The 19,121-nt window shown below is 39.0% G+C and overlaps 1 protein-coding gene across 1 annotated transcript; it reads right to left on the reverse strand.

The window, feature by feature from the left end:
* Nucleotides 1-15,107: 15,107 nt before the first annotated feature.
* Nucleotides 15,108-18,669, reverse strand: LOC124167099. The gene is made up of 6 exons (XM_046544889.1): nt 18,560-18,669; nt 18,295-18,458; nt 17,071-17,257; nt 16,757-16,992; nt 15,325-15,547; nt 15,108-15,247 (listed from the first exon to the last, which is right to left on the reverse strand). The coding sequence occupies exons 2-6, from the start codon at nt 18,421-18,423 to the stop codon at nt 15,108-15,110; spliced, it is 915 nt and encodes a 304-aa protein (XP_046400845.1). The 5' UTR covers nt 18,424-18,458; nt 18,560-18,669.
* Nucleotides 18,670-19,121: the final 452 nt, after the last annotated feature.

Below are 19,121 nucleotides of genomic sequence, written 5' to 3' on the forward strand. Positions count from 1 at the left end.
GAAATTTTTTATCCCCATTGGTTTAATTGTTATTCAAATGCTTGGTATACAACCTGTGTGTTGTTTCACTCGTCTTGTCCTCCGTAGTTCAATAGATGGGATTAAAAGTTAGCTTGGAAATGAACCACGAAGCTTTTGTCTGGTAAGCGTATTGTTATCGTGGGAGTGCTGCTAGTCTGATCATGTAAATGTGTTGGGTTGCCTGAGAAAACTTGTTGTTTCAGTTCTTATATGCTCGTGAACGCTTCATTGGAAATAATAAGAAAGAGACTGGCCGGAGTATTGTCATACAAGAATGTGTCCTCTAGTAAATGAATTTGTGGTGTAGTAGATAGCGCGGCTATTTACCAATCTCAATGTTATGAGGTCGATTCGTACCCTAGTAACTTTTCTCTTTCCATGACATGAAAATGGATCGCATACTACTATTGTTTTCATCTTCAGAGGCATGTCACTTGAAGTTGTCAAAATATTTTCTATGCAAAGGAAAATCTATCAGGAGTTGTTCAGCTATTATGAAGACTCACTTAAGGTCAATATTTGACTTCTTATTTATGTCCGGCAGAGCTCTAGACAGCATAGTATGTGTAGTAAGCTGTTATGCAACCTTTGGTGTTTATCCAAAATCAGAAAATTATGTTTTTGTGAGAATATTTGACTATTCCTCAACTATTTTTCCTTAAAATCTTATCCTTGCCTTACGTAAGTGCCTTAGCGTACAAAATCCGGAGGTACTTTGTTATCCTTGATACTTTTTGGATTTGTCGATTGTCATTTCAACTGACTTCTTCTTTGAGGAGTGATTAGTAAGTTATATTGAATAATTTTAAACACATTGAAGCATTTTTTTGCTAAATAGAGGAACAATCGCTGCTATTACTTCATGAGGTTTGCAGGCTTTCCGCCCTGGCGGCTTACCTCTAGAGCTCTGGTCAGTGGAGGTCCTCTCAATGATGGCCAGATTCACTGTATCTAGGCTTCAGTGTAGGTTGAGGTCTCACCACTCCATTATATCGACTTCAGTGGACAAGAGTGCGATAATGGTTGGTGGCGTCACGGACGCGGATGATGCCACGAGGAGGCAGCGATGTCACGGTCCGTCATGCTTTCCCTCTCATCTCAACCACTGAGTCACAGCCCATTCATTAATTTTAATGAACGAGTCACAGGGGAACTGATTTCTCATAAGCTTTTCTGAGATCTATGTACACAAGCGGAATTTATGTCATTCGATGCTTCGGTCGCATTCCAATCTTTTCGCTCAGAGGCACACACCATACTTATATTTAACATCTTACTTCAGACTGGACCATTGGAAATGCTCAGATGGCCAGACGTACTCCATCAAAGGCTCTCACTCTGCTCTGTGAATAGAAACTACTGTTTTGACCGCCAGGATTGCATTTTGAAGGCTACGAATACATGCCTTAATACGAAATGGCCTTTACTTAATGACTAAGTAGAACAGAGCAATTGACTCTGAGTCACAATGACTCACATGGACCAAATATATAGCTTTCCAGGTTTCTGTTTGTCATTGGCACTTTGCAAAGTTAGTCATTGATGGTGAACATTTCCTTTTTTCATAAGGATAGATACACAACTTTTCTTTTTCATGTTCTACTCTTCTGAATATTCTACCTCCATACTATGTGACTCCAGGAAGTCCAAGCTAATGTGAATTAAAATCACTTCATTGGTGATCGGTGGGAAAGCATCAATCTCGCTCGTATTTTGTCTTTTTTCGTGACGACTTATGTTTTTAAATCATAAGCTATGGTATTGAAAAGTTCACGGTGTCCTGAGTTTAAAATATTAAAATTTTACTTTAAGAGGACGCATACCTTTTCTCTCGCCCGGTAGTCAATTGTCTTCGGTGACGTATTAGCAGTACCTTTAAATCTTATGCTTTATCATCTTGAAATTTTCGGAGTGAATGAAGTTCACTATGAATTGGGAAAGTTAATGTTTGAATAAACAGGAAAAATCAATTTATTCTGACCATGTCCGCACTTTCCCATCACTTCAACCTTATGTTATTGTGAAGATATTACTTCGCATTGAAATGCTCCGATTAATGCTACTTTGGCCTCTTGATTAGCGGCTGGCTATTCGCACCTATCTTGTCTCATACACCTTGACCCGCTCTCCGTGAGCTTATTCGCCTGGGAATTCTTAGCCTGTGTATGTGCGTGTGTGTTTGGGAGAGTGATTGATTGTCAAGGCTTGCCGGTTGAGAGGCTTTTGGTCCCTCCAGTCTTTCGTCCATCTCCGCAAACCAATGCAGCAATATTGGGGTCAGTGTAAATCGGACGACTTTACGGCTGTTGGAGCTTTATACATTGACCCGCTCTCATTGAGCTTATTCTCCTGGCAGTTTTAGCCTGGCTCTCATTGCGTGTGTGTTTGAGAGTGATTGATTGTCGTGGCTTGCCGGTTGAGAGGCTGTGTTTGGTCCCTGTGGTTTCTCGTCCATCTCCGCAAACCAATGCAGCAATATTGGGGTCAGTGTAAATCGGACGACTTTACGGCTGTAGGAGCTTTATACATTGACCCGCTCTCATTGAGCTTATTCTCCTGGCAGTTTTAGCCCGGCTCTCTTTGTGTGTGTGAGTTATTGTCGTGGCTTGTCTGTCGAGAGACTGTTTGGTCTGTGCGGTCTTAAGTCCATCTCCGCAAACCAATGCAGTATTACCTGGGTAGGTGTTACGCAGACAAGTGCAATAATGTTACGACTGTTGGAGCATTTCATCTTGAAATTCCTATTCAAGGCCGCAGACCTCTAATCCTTGCATTTAAATTGTCAAGATTTGCCTTTATCTTGTATGTAAAAATTTGCATCCAAGAAAATACTGAGGTAAGATTTTTAAACTTGACATATATACAAATATTGATCAGAGTCTATTTCATACATATGGACAATTTCACGATGATGGTGTAGGTTTTACGGAAAACGAGTAATCCGGCGCCAAAGAAGACATGTTGAGCGGAATAATATTTTCAAGTGTGAAATACAGGCAGTATTGGATAAGGTCAACCCTGAAATTAGCTTGAGTTTTAAACCAATTATAAAATCTTGGGAAAAGACGAAGTGGGATTGTTGAGCTTTCTTATTAATATATCCTGGCTATATTAGACCAGATGTTAACTTAACTTAATCAGAACCTATGCTTTATTTTCTGAATGATAAAAATGTTATTTATAATAATGACTTCCCGTCATTGGTGGAATAATTGAAAGCATGGTAGTCGTTAGGTGGCCTTGCAAAAATTTAGATTTCACTAACTTAATAAAAAATATTTTAAAATAATTGATGGATATATAAGAACCAATCTTTAAGGATTGTCATGGAGGTAGAATTCCCGCAGAGAGGTATTGCATTTTTTTCCATGGCGCCTCAGGAAGTCCGCCCCCAATCCACCCATGCTCTTAACGTGTGCAGCAAACTGAAATGATGGGTGATCTTTGCATCGGACGTGTGTGCTGGCCATCTGAGCAGAGGCGACACTCGGGCTGTCTCCGACTAAAGATGTAACCGCTGAATCAGGCGACATCATCATAGGTTTCTCCTGTGGCTGCTCAAAGCGAGTCAGCAATCGAAGTGTGGGGGAGTGGTGTGATGCGGTTATCAGATCAATGGAACATCCAATTTCTTACTTTCAGGATTTTTGGACCTTCATATCGTAGAGTAAATGCATGCATTTTCATGTCTTATCTTGAATATGGTCTTCACTCGTACTGAACTTCTATATACACCGAACTCCAAACCGGAGAAGCTGCCTCAAGGATTAATGTAATGTGAAAAATAACGAACCACCCTCAAATAATACATAAGAAAATACAAGGAACGTAAATTCATGTTTGAAATACTGGAAAGGACTGTACAACCTCATTACAACATCGTCTTTGCTTAGGTTATTAGCTTTTTAGTATTATTTTTGTAGAAAATAATTCTAACAAAGTGTCCGCATCCATAGAATAACTGACATGCTATAAACCCGAAGGACAATCTATCCAAGCTGTCCACTCCTCTGAGAAGTAAATTGAAATAGCAATCGACGAATCTAAAAAGCAGACATGCCAACTCTCCCGATTTAAGCGGGAGACTCCCGATTTTTCCTTCTTACTCCCGATCTCCCGATCGTAAGGACTTATCTCCCGATTTTCAGAGCAGTTTCGGTAATATTCTCGTATTATTTGAAAATCCCGCGCCTTCGATATATCGATGGACGATGTAATCGATAGTCGTTCCAAGCGAAGCGATAGCGTTGTTCTGGCGTTGGTTCACGTTGGTTGTTCACGAAACCATTTTGTATTGTGTGCTCGTTTCCGCTACATCGTGTGTGTATTGTGTAACCAACTGTAGTGCTTGTTGGCTGTGTATCCCGTAGGCCGTGACTATTTTTCGACCAAAATGTCGAAGAAATACAACGCAGTGTTTAGAAGCGTGTAGAAGGAAGAGTTTCCGTGTTTAAGTGAGTCGAGGAAGGGACAGACTTATGCATTTTGCAATATATGTAGATGTGACTTTTCAGTGTCTCATGGCGGGAAAAGCGACATTCCTCCCAAGCGAAACTCCCCAGTGCGCATTGTACGTTTTATTTTGTTTTTACCTCATCACCGAGTCAACAATGAGGTTTTCTTCAATGTTATATTTTTCTGCCCCTTTGAATACGCCTCTATAATTCACTGTGTCATCATCTTTATTAATTACCTTGAAGAAATATAAGATAATGGTTAATAAACATGAGGTTTGTTAACATATAATGACTTTCTCACATTTATGTTACCACTTGATTGAAATTTCACTCGCTTGTAATAGGCTTTATTTCTCTCTATCATCATTTATTTGCTCCTTTGACATAAAAAAGATATTTTTGATTAAATATGAGTTTTGCCGCAATGTTATCACTTTATATTACTCTGAAAAGGCGACTGTTATTTCACTCAATCATCAATTTGGCGTTTCTCTCGGCATAGAAATAAGATCTTTTTATTTAAGAATGAAGTTTGCCACAACGGTATCAGTTTCTATCATTTGTAACAGGCAACTATATTTCATTTCATCGTCAGCCATTGATTCCCTTGACGATAAAAGAAGATATTTGTTAATAAGTATGAGGTTTACCGCAATATTATCATTTTCTCTCACTTGGAATGCGCAACTTATACATATGTATTTCACCCAATCACTATTTATTTACTTCCTCGCCATTACAATTCTTTTAATTACACCCAGCTCCATATTTTTATAACAATTTCCTAACTTGTTCCTCTAATATGACATTTACATTTGAATCCTACGTTCACGTTCCATGGTATGTTATTTTCGTCAGCTACGGTGCCAATGGCATAACCTTCCGTTGATAACATTTAGACGGAACTTACTTAATGACAACTATATTACCAAATCATGAATAAATAGCAATGTACGGAACCAATATTTAAAAAAAGAATCTACGATCTCAAGGATAGTTTCAATAATTCATTGCAGCAACAACAATCTCCATCACATACAAACTTTATTGTGATGTTGTAATATTGTTTCCTTCGATTCTGTAGGTACAGCATTACTACCACACATTATATAAGCATTGTTAACAACTCCTCCAATATCGATTATCTTATCTAGCAATAAGTCGTAATTTCCGCAAATAAAAAGATTGAGAATGACGACAACAAACTGTGCCAATCAGTCTTCACTTGTTTTTACCCTTCTCATTGGTGGAGACACGTTTGATGACTTCCAACTTCGGGTATATTCGGATTTTGCCTGTTTGGGAAGGAGAGGGAACCGTACCGACTGGATTGATACCGACGACCATACTGAATCGCTGAATTTGCCGTTGTCGGTATGGAAACCGTCGTCGGTACGGAATGATGTACTGTCGGTGGGCTGGGAAGGGAAACCGACCGGTGCGGTACCGACGAAATACAGAATACGGCCCCAGGTGGGATTCAAACCTGCGACCTACGGTTTGGCAGGCGAGGACTTCACCCCACCGCCACCGAGGCCGACGATAAGTAATTACTTATCATTTAGATGGAGAATATATTCTTGAGTGCGGAAAGAGACAATTATTTTTCTTCTAATATCATTATGGAAAATTCTCTGGGAATCAGAGTCGTTATGATTTTGTATTAGTTCTATTGAGTGAGTCCAAATGTTTTTTGAAGATATTTTTAGACCACTGAAAAAAGAATTTCTGTGTACTGGGACTAGCCTCGTTGATAACTATTCACGGGAGTACCCCGCAGTGCACAAATGGTGCAAAAATTCCACGGAGAAAAAATCCCGGGATACCGGTCAAGGCGAATGATTTTTTCCCGATGGATATTTCGCACACTGAAAAAAGGGCCATTCTTTACTTTACATATGATGAATTATTGAGTGGTAGTTTTCTTTTAAAAGTATATGGTTTTATAGCATCCCGTTAGTTACTTAATATTTTTCTTGACTCGTGAGTGAATGCATTCTGAATTTTCAAGAATTTTTTACCCAGGTAGGGGCAGGGAGGCAGCCGCCCCCCTAGAAGCAAAAATCGCAAAAGTCTTGTAGCAAAATCAGCGCCCTAATAGGGTAGTTTCCTTCATCAAAGAAAACGAAAGGCATTGATTGCGATTGGTTACCCACCATTAGTGTATTCATAATATGCAAATTATTTGGTTTTAGAAATACCGGTTTAACAAATGGCAAGGTTCAGTTTTATCCTCATTTGAAGTAGGCCAGATTGGCACCCAAGTTGTCCACCATTAGTGTATTCATAATATAAAAATTATTTGGTTTTAGAAATAACGGTTCGGACGAATGGCAATTGTCAATTTTAACCGCTTTTGAAAAAGGCCAGATTGGCGCCCATGCGATGCCACTCCACGTGGCGTCACAGGGACCTAGTTTTTGTACGAGTAGGTAGGAGTTTTATATCGTCTGAGATTACCAATGCATGCGTGAGGCACATAGCTCTGGGAAACATGTCTAAATAATCACCCATTAAAACTGTCTAAGGTTGGAAATTTTCTTTCGTTTTGTCGTGACGGGACGACACTGCTACCAACTAGTAGGTCTTATGCCTCGATAAGGTCCCGATGGGAGAGCGAATGAAATACCCATTCGGAGTAACTAACACATCTTTTATTGCTCTTGATATTCCGTCCTTAAACTTGACATTCCGTCCTTAAACCACCGCAGCTCCCGCGTCAAAGTCCTAGAACGACGAACTCGTCCAACCCAGGCACTAGCAAACGCACTCACTGTACTGCCAAACTAAAAACTGTCCACGCGGGGCAGAATTTCTGCCCTATATATCTACTTCCCGGGGGTGCGGGTGAGGGGAATGGGGTCGCAGCGGGAAAGGGTAGAGTACCCTAGTGCATGGTCCAAATTCTCGGAAATGCTCCTTGGACCCACGCACTCTTGGGCGGGAAAAGTAGCATCACGCCTCCTTTCCCGCCACGCAGGGTATATTCCGATTCCCACAGTTTGATAAGTAAGGTATTAATAATCCATATCTAAGCCAAGCGCTTCCAGCTAGCAGGGTACTCTGCTACCTGCAAGCATCCTGTGTCGTATCAGCGCTCAAAGCCTCGCCCCAAGGTCACCTCACTTGCGGCAGCGGGAACCAGAACGACGTCACATGGAGATTTCCCGGCATTTTAACTTACCCATTGCCTTTTCGCGCGCTTGAAAATTTTATCTTCATTTCATCGCAAAAATAGATATCGTCATTTAAAAATCTAAAAGCGTGAAATACGTACTACAGGAGTAATAATTTTTCGATTTAGGCAATAAAAAAATAAAAGGAAACCACTCTATTCTCCAAAAGAATAGAAGAGAAAGAAGAGAATTTGACAGCGACGGAATGAATCGGCATACTTAAACTAATGGCTCATGAATATGAATCCTCTGTATGTGATGGTATCATTTATATATGAACCAGGAATGTCCTCCCTCCATTATATTTTTTCCTTTTTTCCTTTTCCGTATTTGGCTAACAATAAGAGCGAAGATATTTTCTGCATTGGCTAAAGAATATACATATGTTGGATAGTGCATGTTTGAGAGATATATTTTAGAATAGACAGATTCAAAATGTCATTTCTTCCACGATCAATAAGAGGTTATAACGGCAGCGATAGAACTCATAAATAGATTGCATTACTTGTGGTGAAGCCAACTAACCTATGTATAACTTAATGCATGTTTCTTAATTTTATTATTATTTCTAACAGCATAAAGTAGTATAATTTGTTAGTATGCGTGACGCTTTGTGGACCGTGTGGTGTGCATGTTGGAGTCCAATTACATGCTGCATGCTGGTGATCGATCACCCCCTGCCAAACACCCTAGAGGTGGCTCGCAGGGTATTATGTAGCTGGAGATATATATTGGAAAAGCCAAAGGATTGCCTCTGCAAGAATAAGCTCAATCTTTTTATGAGGATCGAATTGTATTTTTATCCATGCAATCATAACGAAATAGTTTAGCAATTTGTTGTATTTTTATTCAGAATTTTCCATTTTTCTTTTGTGACGAATCACCAACTTACTATAGCTTAAACTGGATACAAGGTTAACTTATTTATTTATTTCAAAAGCCCACATGTGCAATTATTGCCAATTTACTGAGGCGCAATAACAAGATATATATATTTTTTATATGAAAATAAATATTTTTATTGCTCCGTTACTGCGCGAGTCTAATGTTTTTTCTTCCTCTCGCACAAAGCAGTGAGTTTCACGCTCCTGAACCACTACCCTCCCTCCATCCCCTTCTCCTCTCTCCCCATTCAGCAAACACACCAGCCTTCTTACGGGCACGGCGAGTTGACTGAGGGTGAGAGGGGGAGAAATTCGCGGCGAAGCGGGGTGGAGCCGCTACCTCGGCCACCGTGGCGTGGCAATCGTGTGACGTCAAGATAACAGCCAATCGGAATCGACTGCCAATGTCGTCTGCATATATTGCTATATTTACGTATTCATCATCATTGGTCAACAATCCTAGGATTGGTTTGACGCAGCTCTCCACTCAGTTCTCCTATTAGCTAATCTTTTCACTCCTACGTATTCCTTCTCTTTCACATCTCTCTTTACTTGTTCCATATATTTTGTTCGAGGTCTACCTTTTCCATTCTTGCCTTCCACCTGTCCTTCGACGATTGTCTTCATCAGGCCATCATGTCTCAAGATGTGGCCTATAAGGTTGTTCCGTCTCCTTGTTAAGGTTTTCATGAGGCTTCTCTTCTCTCCTACCCTTCTTAGGACTTCCTCGTTACTAACTCGGTCGATCCATTTGATTTTCATCATTCTTCTGTAGCACCACATTTCAAAGGCCTTGCTTGCTTTCTCCTTGCTTTCTCCGCTGCGGTCATTGTCCATGCCTTACTTCCGTATAGGAGCATACTCCAGATGTAGGTTCTTATAAATTGTTTCTTTACATCCATATTTAAGTTTCCTGCTGTAAGCAGGTCTCTCTTTTGTTGGAATGCTCTCTTCGCCTGGGCTATTCTGCTGATAATTTCTTTCTTGCTTCTCCCGTCACTAGTTATCTTGCTTCCCAAATAACAGAATTCATCCACTTCTATCAGTTTTTGCCTCCCTATTTTAATGTTGGTCTTGACTTCTTCTCTTCTGCTGCATACTAAGATCTTGGTTTTCTTCGTGCTTATTTTCAGTTGATATCTACTCATTACCCTGCCCATATTAACCAGAATATTTTTCAAATCCTTCTCTGTTTCTGCTATAACGGCTATGTCATCGGCAAATCTTAGCATGCTTATTTTTTCTCCATGGATATTCACTCCCAATGCCTTTTCTTTGATTTCCTTAATGGCTTTTTCAATGTAAACGTTGAAAATTACGGGTGACAATGTACAGCCTTGTCGCACTCCTTTCTTAATTCTTGCTTCTTCACAGCTGGGCCCTGATTTTATCACGGCTACTTGGTTTTTGTATAAACTGTGGATGATTCTTCTGTCATTATAAAGAACCCCAATTTCCTTTAGGATTCCAAGCATTGTGCCGCAATCCACGTTATCAAATGCTTTCTCTAAGTCCACAAACGCAACGAATGTTGGCTTGTTCTTTTCCATTCTCTTTTCTATGAGCAGTCTTAGGGCCAGTATTGCTTCCCTTGTGCCTTTGTTTTTTCTGAATCCAAATTGGTCCTCATCCAAGTACTCTTCTGCTTTTCGTTCTATTCTTCCATAGATGATCCTTGTCAGTATCTTTGATGCATGTATAGTAAGGCTTATGGTCCTAAAATCTTCGCACTTCTCCGCTCGTTTCTTCTTAGGAATAGGGATTATAATGTTCCTCTCGAAATCCTTTGGTATCTCACCTGTCGTATACATTTCACTAATGATTTTGTATAGCTGGTTCTACGTCTTTTCTCCTGAATTTTTGATTAGTTCTGCAGGAATGTCATCAATGCCAGACGCTTTATTTATCCTGAGGTCTCTTACAGCCGCATCAAATTCCGATCTTAAAATTGGGGCTCCCATGTCATCGGCATCCACTTCCCTCTCGTTTTCGATAGAATTCGTTCTGAGGCGACTTCCTTTGTACAAATCTTCCAGATATTCCTTCCATCTCTTCCCTTTTCCTTCGTTTTCAATCAATAGTTCTCCATTTTTGTCCCTAAGGGTATTACATCTTACGCCCCTTTCCTTAAAGTGGTTCCTCACTATCCTATAAGCGGCCTCTACTTTTCCATGTTTAAGATTGTTTTGCACGTCTTCGCAAATGCTTTTTATCCACGTTTCTCTAGCCTTCCGCGCTTTACGACATATTTCGTTCCTTATCCTCTTGTAACGATTCTGTCCTTCCTCTGTTTTCGCAGCCTTGTATTTTCTTCTTTCTTCAATGAGATCTAATACTTCCTGCGTGATCCATTGTTTTTTCATAACGACTCTTCTTTTACCAAGAACTTCCTCAGCTGCCGCCTGCAGACCACTTCTAATGGTTTTCCAACTCTCTGCCATTGGTTTGTTGGTCGGATCCTCCCCTATTTTATTTTCTACAGCCGCTTTAAAAGCCAGTTGATGCTGAACCTCCCTCAATTTTTCAACCTGCCATATGTTTCTCACGGCTTTCTTCAACTTTTTTAATTTAATGTGGCATAACACCATAACTAGGTTATGGTCACTATCGATATCTGCCCCTGGATGGCTTTTGCAGTCCTTCACCTGGTTCCTGAATCTTTGTTTCACTAGAATGTAGTCGATTTGGAATCTTCTACGGTCTCCTGGTATCTTCCACGTGTATCTTCTTCGCAGGGGATTTTTGAATAAAGTGTTGGCAACCACTATCCTGTGCTCCGTGCAGAATTCAAGTAGCCTTTCTCCTCTTTCGTTTCGGTTACCCAACCCATATTTCCCAGTTATTATTCCGTCTTGACCTTCGCCGACGACAGCGTTCCAGTCCCCTAAAATAATATGATTTTCTTCCCCTCTTACCTGCTTGATAACTTCCGCTATATCTTGGTAGACATCTTCTACTTCTTCGTCTTCATAATCTGACGTGGGCACATAAACCTGTACCACTACAGTAGCTACAGGTTTAGTATGTATCTTCACCATTACTATACTTTCATTAAACTGCAGGTAGCTTTTAACACGCATCCTGGCGCTCTTTCTAAGCATTATGCCTACTCCAGCATTACCATTTAGCGATCCCGTGTGTATCATTCTGTAGCTTCCACTCCAAAAGTCTCCTTCCTTGGGCCACTTCATTTCGCTGATGCCTAATACATCGAGGTTCATTCTTCGCATCTCCACCTTCAATCTAGCTTACCGCAGGTACGAAGTGATCTGACGTTCCATGTTCCTATCCGTAACATTCTATCTCGTTTGACCGATGTACCCTATCGAGTAGTCCCCGACCGGAGATCCGAATGGGGGACTAGTTTACCTCCGGAATATTTTACCCGAGAGAATTCCATCATGTCATTATATAAATTGAGTGGAGTAGCTGTGACTCCTCGGGATGATAATGTGGTGGTTTCCCCTTGCCTTCCACATCGCAGTACTACAGCCGTTAAAGTAAATGTTACCACGCCCGTAGTGGAATGTGTGTCGCTGTACCGACCAGTATGGTCTCCACCTTCGCACATGTGAAGAAGAGCTGCTACCCTCTCCCCCGGGTGATGAGAGGCATAATTATTGGTGGCCCCCAGTCGCCAAGTCACGGTATCTTCACAGGTTTTGGTATCTTTTAAATGGCCTACCTTACCCAAGGGTAGCCCAATACCCCCTCAGAATACCGCCGCTTTTTGTCCACGACTGCTTATTCGACGAGAGAACTCGCTTGTCTCGCAGCTAACCTCTATATCTAAAGGTCGACCCACCATCCGCAACCCGGTGGACGCACTCAGTGGCTTTAAGCTCAGCCGCGAGACTTATTTTTTATTATTTCCTTCAACCAGCGCGAATTTAGGGACAGGATTTTGTAGGAATCTTATAAGGATAGGAGTATTACTGCTTCAAATAAGTAAAAAAATCTGATTACGCTGCAAAAGGCTTTATTTAAAGTTGGTGTCTGTACACAAAAAATCGTTATTGCAACAGAAATTATTCTTTAGCAAGTATGAGACGAGTCAACAAAATTCACAAGTAAAGCGGATAAGGATTAGTTTTTAAGAATTAATTGGAACGAAACTCCCAAGTACCACTCGTACGTTCTACCCGTCTAAACAACATTGTAAAAAGTTAGCGAAAGCTCAAATCAATAAACATGGGTTGCACGTTAAAATAATATTTATACATTGAAATTCTAGAAATTATATTAACAAATAAGTTTCCATCATAAAAATTAATGAACAACATTTTACATTAAATATCAGGCTACATATTGTCATGTGTACTACAGTATAATGTCCTACATTTGATACAATATAATTAAATTAGAAGGTGAAACGAAAACCAAATACTGCTTCACAAACTTTTTATTTACTATCAAGACAAATTGTCTTGGTGATGATGCTATAACCGTTGAAACTAGTTGATAGCATTAGTAAAATTAAATGTTGCAATATTTCCACTGAGTTTTATTATGACACTACGCATTCCGTCATTACAAACAACGTTATTAAGTGCGATCAACTGATAATGTTATTTTTAATGACGAAAGGCGTAGTGCCATACTACAACTCAGTGAAAATATTGAAATGTCTTATTTTACTAATATTAAGAACTTCCACCGTATCTTGCCCGACATCATACAATATAGTTGATACCAAATAAAAAGTCTTGGGAACAGAATTTGGTTTTTGTTTCATCATGAATATTTTATCATTCTAACAAGTATATCCCAAATCAGTTGAGTTTAAATGAGAAGGCTTCAGACATAATGGTAAGGGTGGATATCAAATTGGAAATTGGAAGACTTCACTCAGGCAGATGATTCTCGGTAGCGTACGTTCAGACGGCTACAGATGATGTTCGGTTGTCAACCGAATCAGTGTTGTTGCTGATTATTTTCAGTTGCCAACCAAACATGGTAGGATGTTTCAAAAAGCATATAGCCTACTGTAACCGGATGGAAAATTTTTCAGCTGCAGTTATCCATTCATATCTCAAAGTGCATTCGTATCAATGAAAAGTAATAAAGTGAATCTTTCCTATTTCCAATTTGGTTTCCACTCACACTATTATGGCTGAATCTCTCAAATGTACTTATCATACATCAAACTTGGGACATTATACTGCGCTGTACAATGTATAGTACGATGAACATAAAACCACTTCCAATCCATGGTATCTCAATCCAGTTTTTTATGCATATTGCACAAAATTAGTAATCAAATCAAAATTTCAAAACACAGGAGAAATTACTGTAGTGAAAGGGATCTTATTACACGTCACATGAATTTAGGATTTGAAGTACGTAAAGCAAAGATACAAAACATATTATTATGCATAGATACTTACAGTATAACCTCTATGCAGTGAACCTCTTTGCATTATAAACCTCCATACTTCATACCACCCTACAGTCTGTCATATTTACATGTAAATTTATAGGCAAACCTCTTTGTAGTGAACCTCTCTATCTCATAAAACCTCCACCTATCATACCAAGGAGATTTTCCACGGACAGCCTAACTTATACCTCCATACATCCAATTGCCCAAATTTTGGTCCCCTCCATTACGATGTAAAGAGGTTTTACTGTATAATTGAGGATCTTAGAAACCAATTAAGGAGGATAAGTGCAAATAATTACCAAGAATTATCAGCTATTACCTAAAAAAAATTGCACTAGGCCCAATAGGCTCCTATGGTCCTCATTCGTTATGTACAATGAATAAGTGCATGAATTAATCCAAAAAATCTTTACACGTGAGAATACAACTCAAAGCCAATAAGCGGTAGGAACACTCGTGTATTACACATTTTCAGTGCAGTAACTTTCCAACAGTATGACTAAAATATTACATAAAAGCAAACAAACCAATGAGGTTGGAATGGGAAGGACTTTTCTGATTACAGAAAAACCCGACCCTTTGTACTACTTTGAAATTTGATTAATTTACCCAGCCTTAAATATTTATTAATTTATTTCAAAGGATGGAAAAAATACACTTTCGGATTCAAATGAATCCTAAGTCTGGAATAATGAACAGTAGTCTTCATGTAAACTTACTAGCAATTTCCAAATTAATCAATTTTAGGGGCATACAATCCTCATTGAAATCATGACGTTACATGTACCGAATAATTTTGTAATGTGTGCTAAGAATGTTAGCTATTTGTGTAATTTGACTGTTGTGTTCTATTGAATCTTGGTGCAAATAAGTAATTAAACAGACTCATGATTTTTCCTATGAAGAATATTTGAAATTTCGCTTACATTACGAGTGACCCCGTAAAGTTTTCACCGTGGCTACCCTTATGAAAACATATGAATCGGCGAGATTCACAAGGATTCCACACCAGAGGATTCGCAGGGAATCGCAAAACTTTCCGAAGAAATGCGAATCGAATGGAATCCCAGCGAATGCTGGTGAATCATAGGGACTAGAGGCGATTATCAATAAAAAGGAATGCAATTAAAATACACAATTTATTCCATCACAGTTATAAATAAACAAACACACACAAATGCACATTCTACCCACTACCATGAATAAGTTTCTCCCTCAGGATATTGGCCTCCCTCAATTTGCTCAATTTTGAGCCTAGGCCGTGGTTGTAGGATTTGATTGACACCTCGGGGAATTTATTCGTGGCCCCAATCACTTCACTGGCCTCTGAAATACGATAAAAATTGTAAGCACATGACGAATAAAATCCAACGTGTTTTATTTTCGACGAATCAAAAACTCACCTAAAATTGCCTTATAGGCAGGAGGATATAACGCAGGACGCTGGGGTCCACTACCAGAATTTGTTCCAAGCGGGGAGCAAGTCGTTAGTGCTTCTCTGGTAAACACCTCCTCCAACAAGGCCTTCGCCACAGTTAGCCTTGTGGAGTACCTAACCCCCGACTTGATACCTAAATACGTATTTTTGTTAATGAAAATGCCTGAGCCTGGCATTAACTCCTGCAACTGAAATGAAAAATTAATGCAGTCAAAAACACAATAAAGATATCATAATCATGTGATTCAATTACCAGGTTTAACCAAACTAACATAGCAAATATTCTTCACATCTTGATTCATTCACAATGTAAGAAGTCCTAAAACAGTTGAAACTAAATAAAACCTGCCTTCTTTTTTTTATGGTGTTCAGAATGTCAAATGCTGCTGAGAATGATTTATGGGCGGAATGGCTGTAGTTTGGCAGTAATTAATCATTTTCATGCAATACATTCACCTTGCCTTTCATGTATCCAAAATTGATGATGATCAAATCAAGGATGTAGAGATTACATTCCCAACACCTTGAAGTATATGGCATCAAAAATGGCAGAGCAAGGTACATGGTCTCCCCTTCTCAGTAATGAAATAATTTATAATGAAAGTCCTAGAAATATGTTTTTGCCATAATCAGCATCTAAGGTATGCATCATGAAAAACTGTATGTACTGTAAAACTGTATAAAATTATTGACCTACACACATCACAATGTAATTAACTAATCAAAATCAGCATTGGACAACATTACAAGAATAGTAACGCAAGCATCATGGAGACACTGGCCACATAGAATGATTACATACTATACGTAAAAACCTACTCTAGAATCAGAAACACATAACCATATGGCATATGCCATCATCTGTGACACCATTATTTTTTTCATCATGAATAATTATGTTCCACAAACTTGAGCCTAAGGTGATAAATAATAATATATATATTTCTATTTCTAAGGGAATACAACTGAAAATAAAAATATGTCAAAGAAAAAGCTGCATTTGAACATTTGCAAGAAATATAGAAGTAATACAGATCTCTAAATGCAAGCATGTGACTTGAATATCACAAGTTACAAAGAAGTGGACAATATAGTGCACTATTCTTTCCATCTAGAAAGCCTACTTCAGCTATGGAATTTGAAATAAGAGGCATTGCCTGCAATGCATTTTGAAAGATTTTAGGGTCATTCCTAATGTTAATGAATATTAAAAGTAAATTAAAAGATAACTACATTTACATCAACAATAAACAAGGTAGTCAATGTTGGAGGCATAAATGTGAATAACCGAAAAATATGGGACTTCTCAAAACCGAGGATAAATCTAGGCACCAAATTGCTAGCTATAGACGGGGATTACATCCCTTTACATTTTCTTTCATTACTTATCTACTTACATCAGTAGACATGTCCTTATGCTTCAAGTGATCGGTATCATGCTGGATCCCCGTGGTCTTGTCCACAAGCTCCAATGTCTTTACCACCGGCGCATCTACTGCAGTGATACAGTCGGGCTCCAAAGGCTGTACCACCGAAGAATTTTCTTTGTCGGGGGAGCGATGCCTTACGTCTTTCCGCATTCTGTGGTAAAGATGTTTGCACTCCCTCACTATATCACAGCCAGATACTAAATCTGAAAAGGAGTATCATCTGAATCAATATAAATTTCAAAGTAGCTTCAGACAATGGCAAATTGATAGTATCATAGTACCTTGAAGAGCCTTCTTATCTCTCTTGAGTTCGGCGACTTCATCCTCCAATTCTTTGATTCGATTGTTAAGCCGCCTTATCTCCTCGCTACTTTCACTCCCCCCAAGCCACTCTTCCTCCCGAGCAGAGGAGCTCCGGCAAGTAGATCGATCACCCCCAGTGCACTGCTTTTTAGGCCGACTTCTCAACTGTAAACATATCATCATAGGAGAATGAACAATCAGGTTATTGTACAAGAGAAAATGGAAACATCGTCAAATGTTGGAGACTTACCCACATAGCAGAAATGCGTCTCGGACACGTCTTGAATATTGTGTTACGTCTCGGAGACATTTTGAGAGCTTCAGAGACATCTCTGAGATGTCACTATGCCCAAAAAATGGTCTATGAAATGTCTCATAAAACTTTGTACTTTGGTATGCTTCAAATGTAGGCAAAGAAATAATTAAATGCAAATTATATAGTTATGGCCTACTCTACTCGATCATTTTTAGTGACAAATTTTTGATGGATGACCTTTTGAAATTAAGAAACCCATATTAAATGTCATGATTTTAATACACACAGCTGCAGAGTTGAACCGAAAAATATATATGGAAGGCATAGATAGCATTTAAATATGTTTTTAAAAAATTCCTGAACGTCAAACGGTTACATCTCTGAGACATTCGCGATATTAGAGACCATAGTGAGACATCTCTGAGAGGTTCGTTGCTATGTGGGTCTATGCTGTTGTGGTGTAACTACGGGGGGGATAGATTCCCCTCCCCTAAAGCCTCAGAAAAATCAAAATTTATTTGAAAATCTTGTCTGGATTTGATGTATAATAACTGCATCTGCTAAAAGTTAAATTTTAAGTGCGAAAATGATGTAAAATGCATTTTCAGGCTTGTTATTTTTCAAAAATTTTCCTGAAATCTCTGTTACCTGGTTTGGTTGCCCCAACTTACCCCCCTCAACTCCCCAAAGACCCCCCCCCTCCAAAGCATATCCCTAGTTACGCCCCTGATGTGGATAGTCAATTATGCAAAGTAATTATAATTATATTTTATATTATTTATATTATTTGTGTATACACAAACGTCTATAATATATACATCTAAATTTTCTATCAGAGTCAAATCATAGCGTTATAATGCTGAAGTCAAACAAAGACTTAGGCTGGTACAGAGTTAACTGCAACTAGCGATATGCTTTGACACTTACTGATAATGGGAATATTTACCTTGCTTGGCTCGGGCTCCCAAGAATCACTCTCACTATCCGTGAGGAAAGTCTTCGGAATTCCTCCGCGACGATTCTTCCCCATCTCCCTCTCCTCATCCAGGAACCAGACTTTACCAGTGCTTTCCATTGAAGAGCAAGCACTCGTTAATTCTGGTTTGTTCTCTGACAAATATACAATAATTCACATTTAAAGTAGACGATGGACATCACAAGCAATGAAATAAGGCAATATAACAAACAAGGCAAGAAAAGTTAGTACTCACCCGATATTCCTAGAATTACAGCTTCAAAAAACTCGGGACCTTTACCAAATTTAATGAATTGGTATGATTTCACCAAAATGCTGTCCCTAATTTATTAAATGCTGTCCCTATTATATATAAATGCTGGCCGTATTGGATTGTTTGACATCCTCTGCTCGAATCACTCCTAAAGTGTCGTCCGACGAAAACTTCACGAGGTAGAATACCTTAATTCCCAATCTCTTGGAGGCCATCTCTCAAATTTTATTAAGTAAAGGATTTTATTCTTCACTATCTCACAATGACGATAAACAATCTAAGATGGCGGCGCCTATGGTAGCACATGTGAAATTATGAAGTATAGTGTGATGTGACAAAATTTTAATGATACGCATGAAATATATGAATAAAGGAAATTTAAGTTTTTAAATTAGTTCTTCCCCCTCAATGAGGTTATTTCCTCAATAACCCTTCATTACTGTAAATGAAATAATTAACAGGTGGTTTTGCGAGCAAAATAAACCTGGGTCCGCTACTTAACAGTTGAGTAACGAATAGTTTTGAGCACGTTTTGGGAATTATA

The sequence above is a fragment of the Ischnura elegans genome, chromosome 10, assembly GCF_921293095.1.
Source record: "Ischnura elegans chromosome 10, ioIscEleg1.1, whole genome shotgun sequence".
Taxonomy (NCBI): Eukaryota; Metazoa; Arthropoda; class Insecta; order Odonata; family Coenagrionidae; genus Ischnura; species Ischnura elegans.

Bases quoted from the DNA above. Each gene is read 5' to 3' on its own strand.
- LOC124167099 (XM_046544889.1), bottom strand. From the start codon at position 18,423: ATGGAAAGCACTGGTAAAGTCTGGTTCCTGGATGAGGAGAGGGAGATG. The intron at 17,258-18,294 runs GTAAATATTCCC...ATATGTTTACAG, and splicing joins GGGAGCCCGAGCCAAGCAAG to TTGAGAAGTCGGCCTAAAAA. The intron at 15,548-16,756 runs GTAAGTAGATAA...TTTTCATTTCAG, and splicing joins ATAAGGACATGTCTACTGAT to TTGCAGGAGTTAATGCCAGG.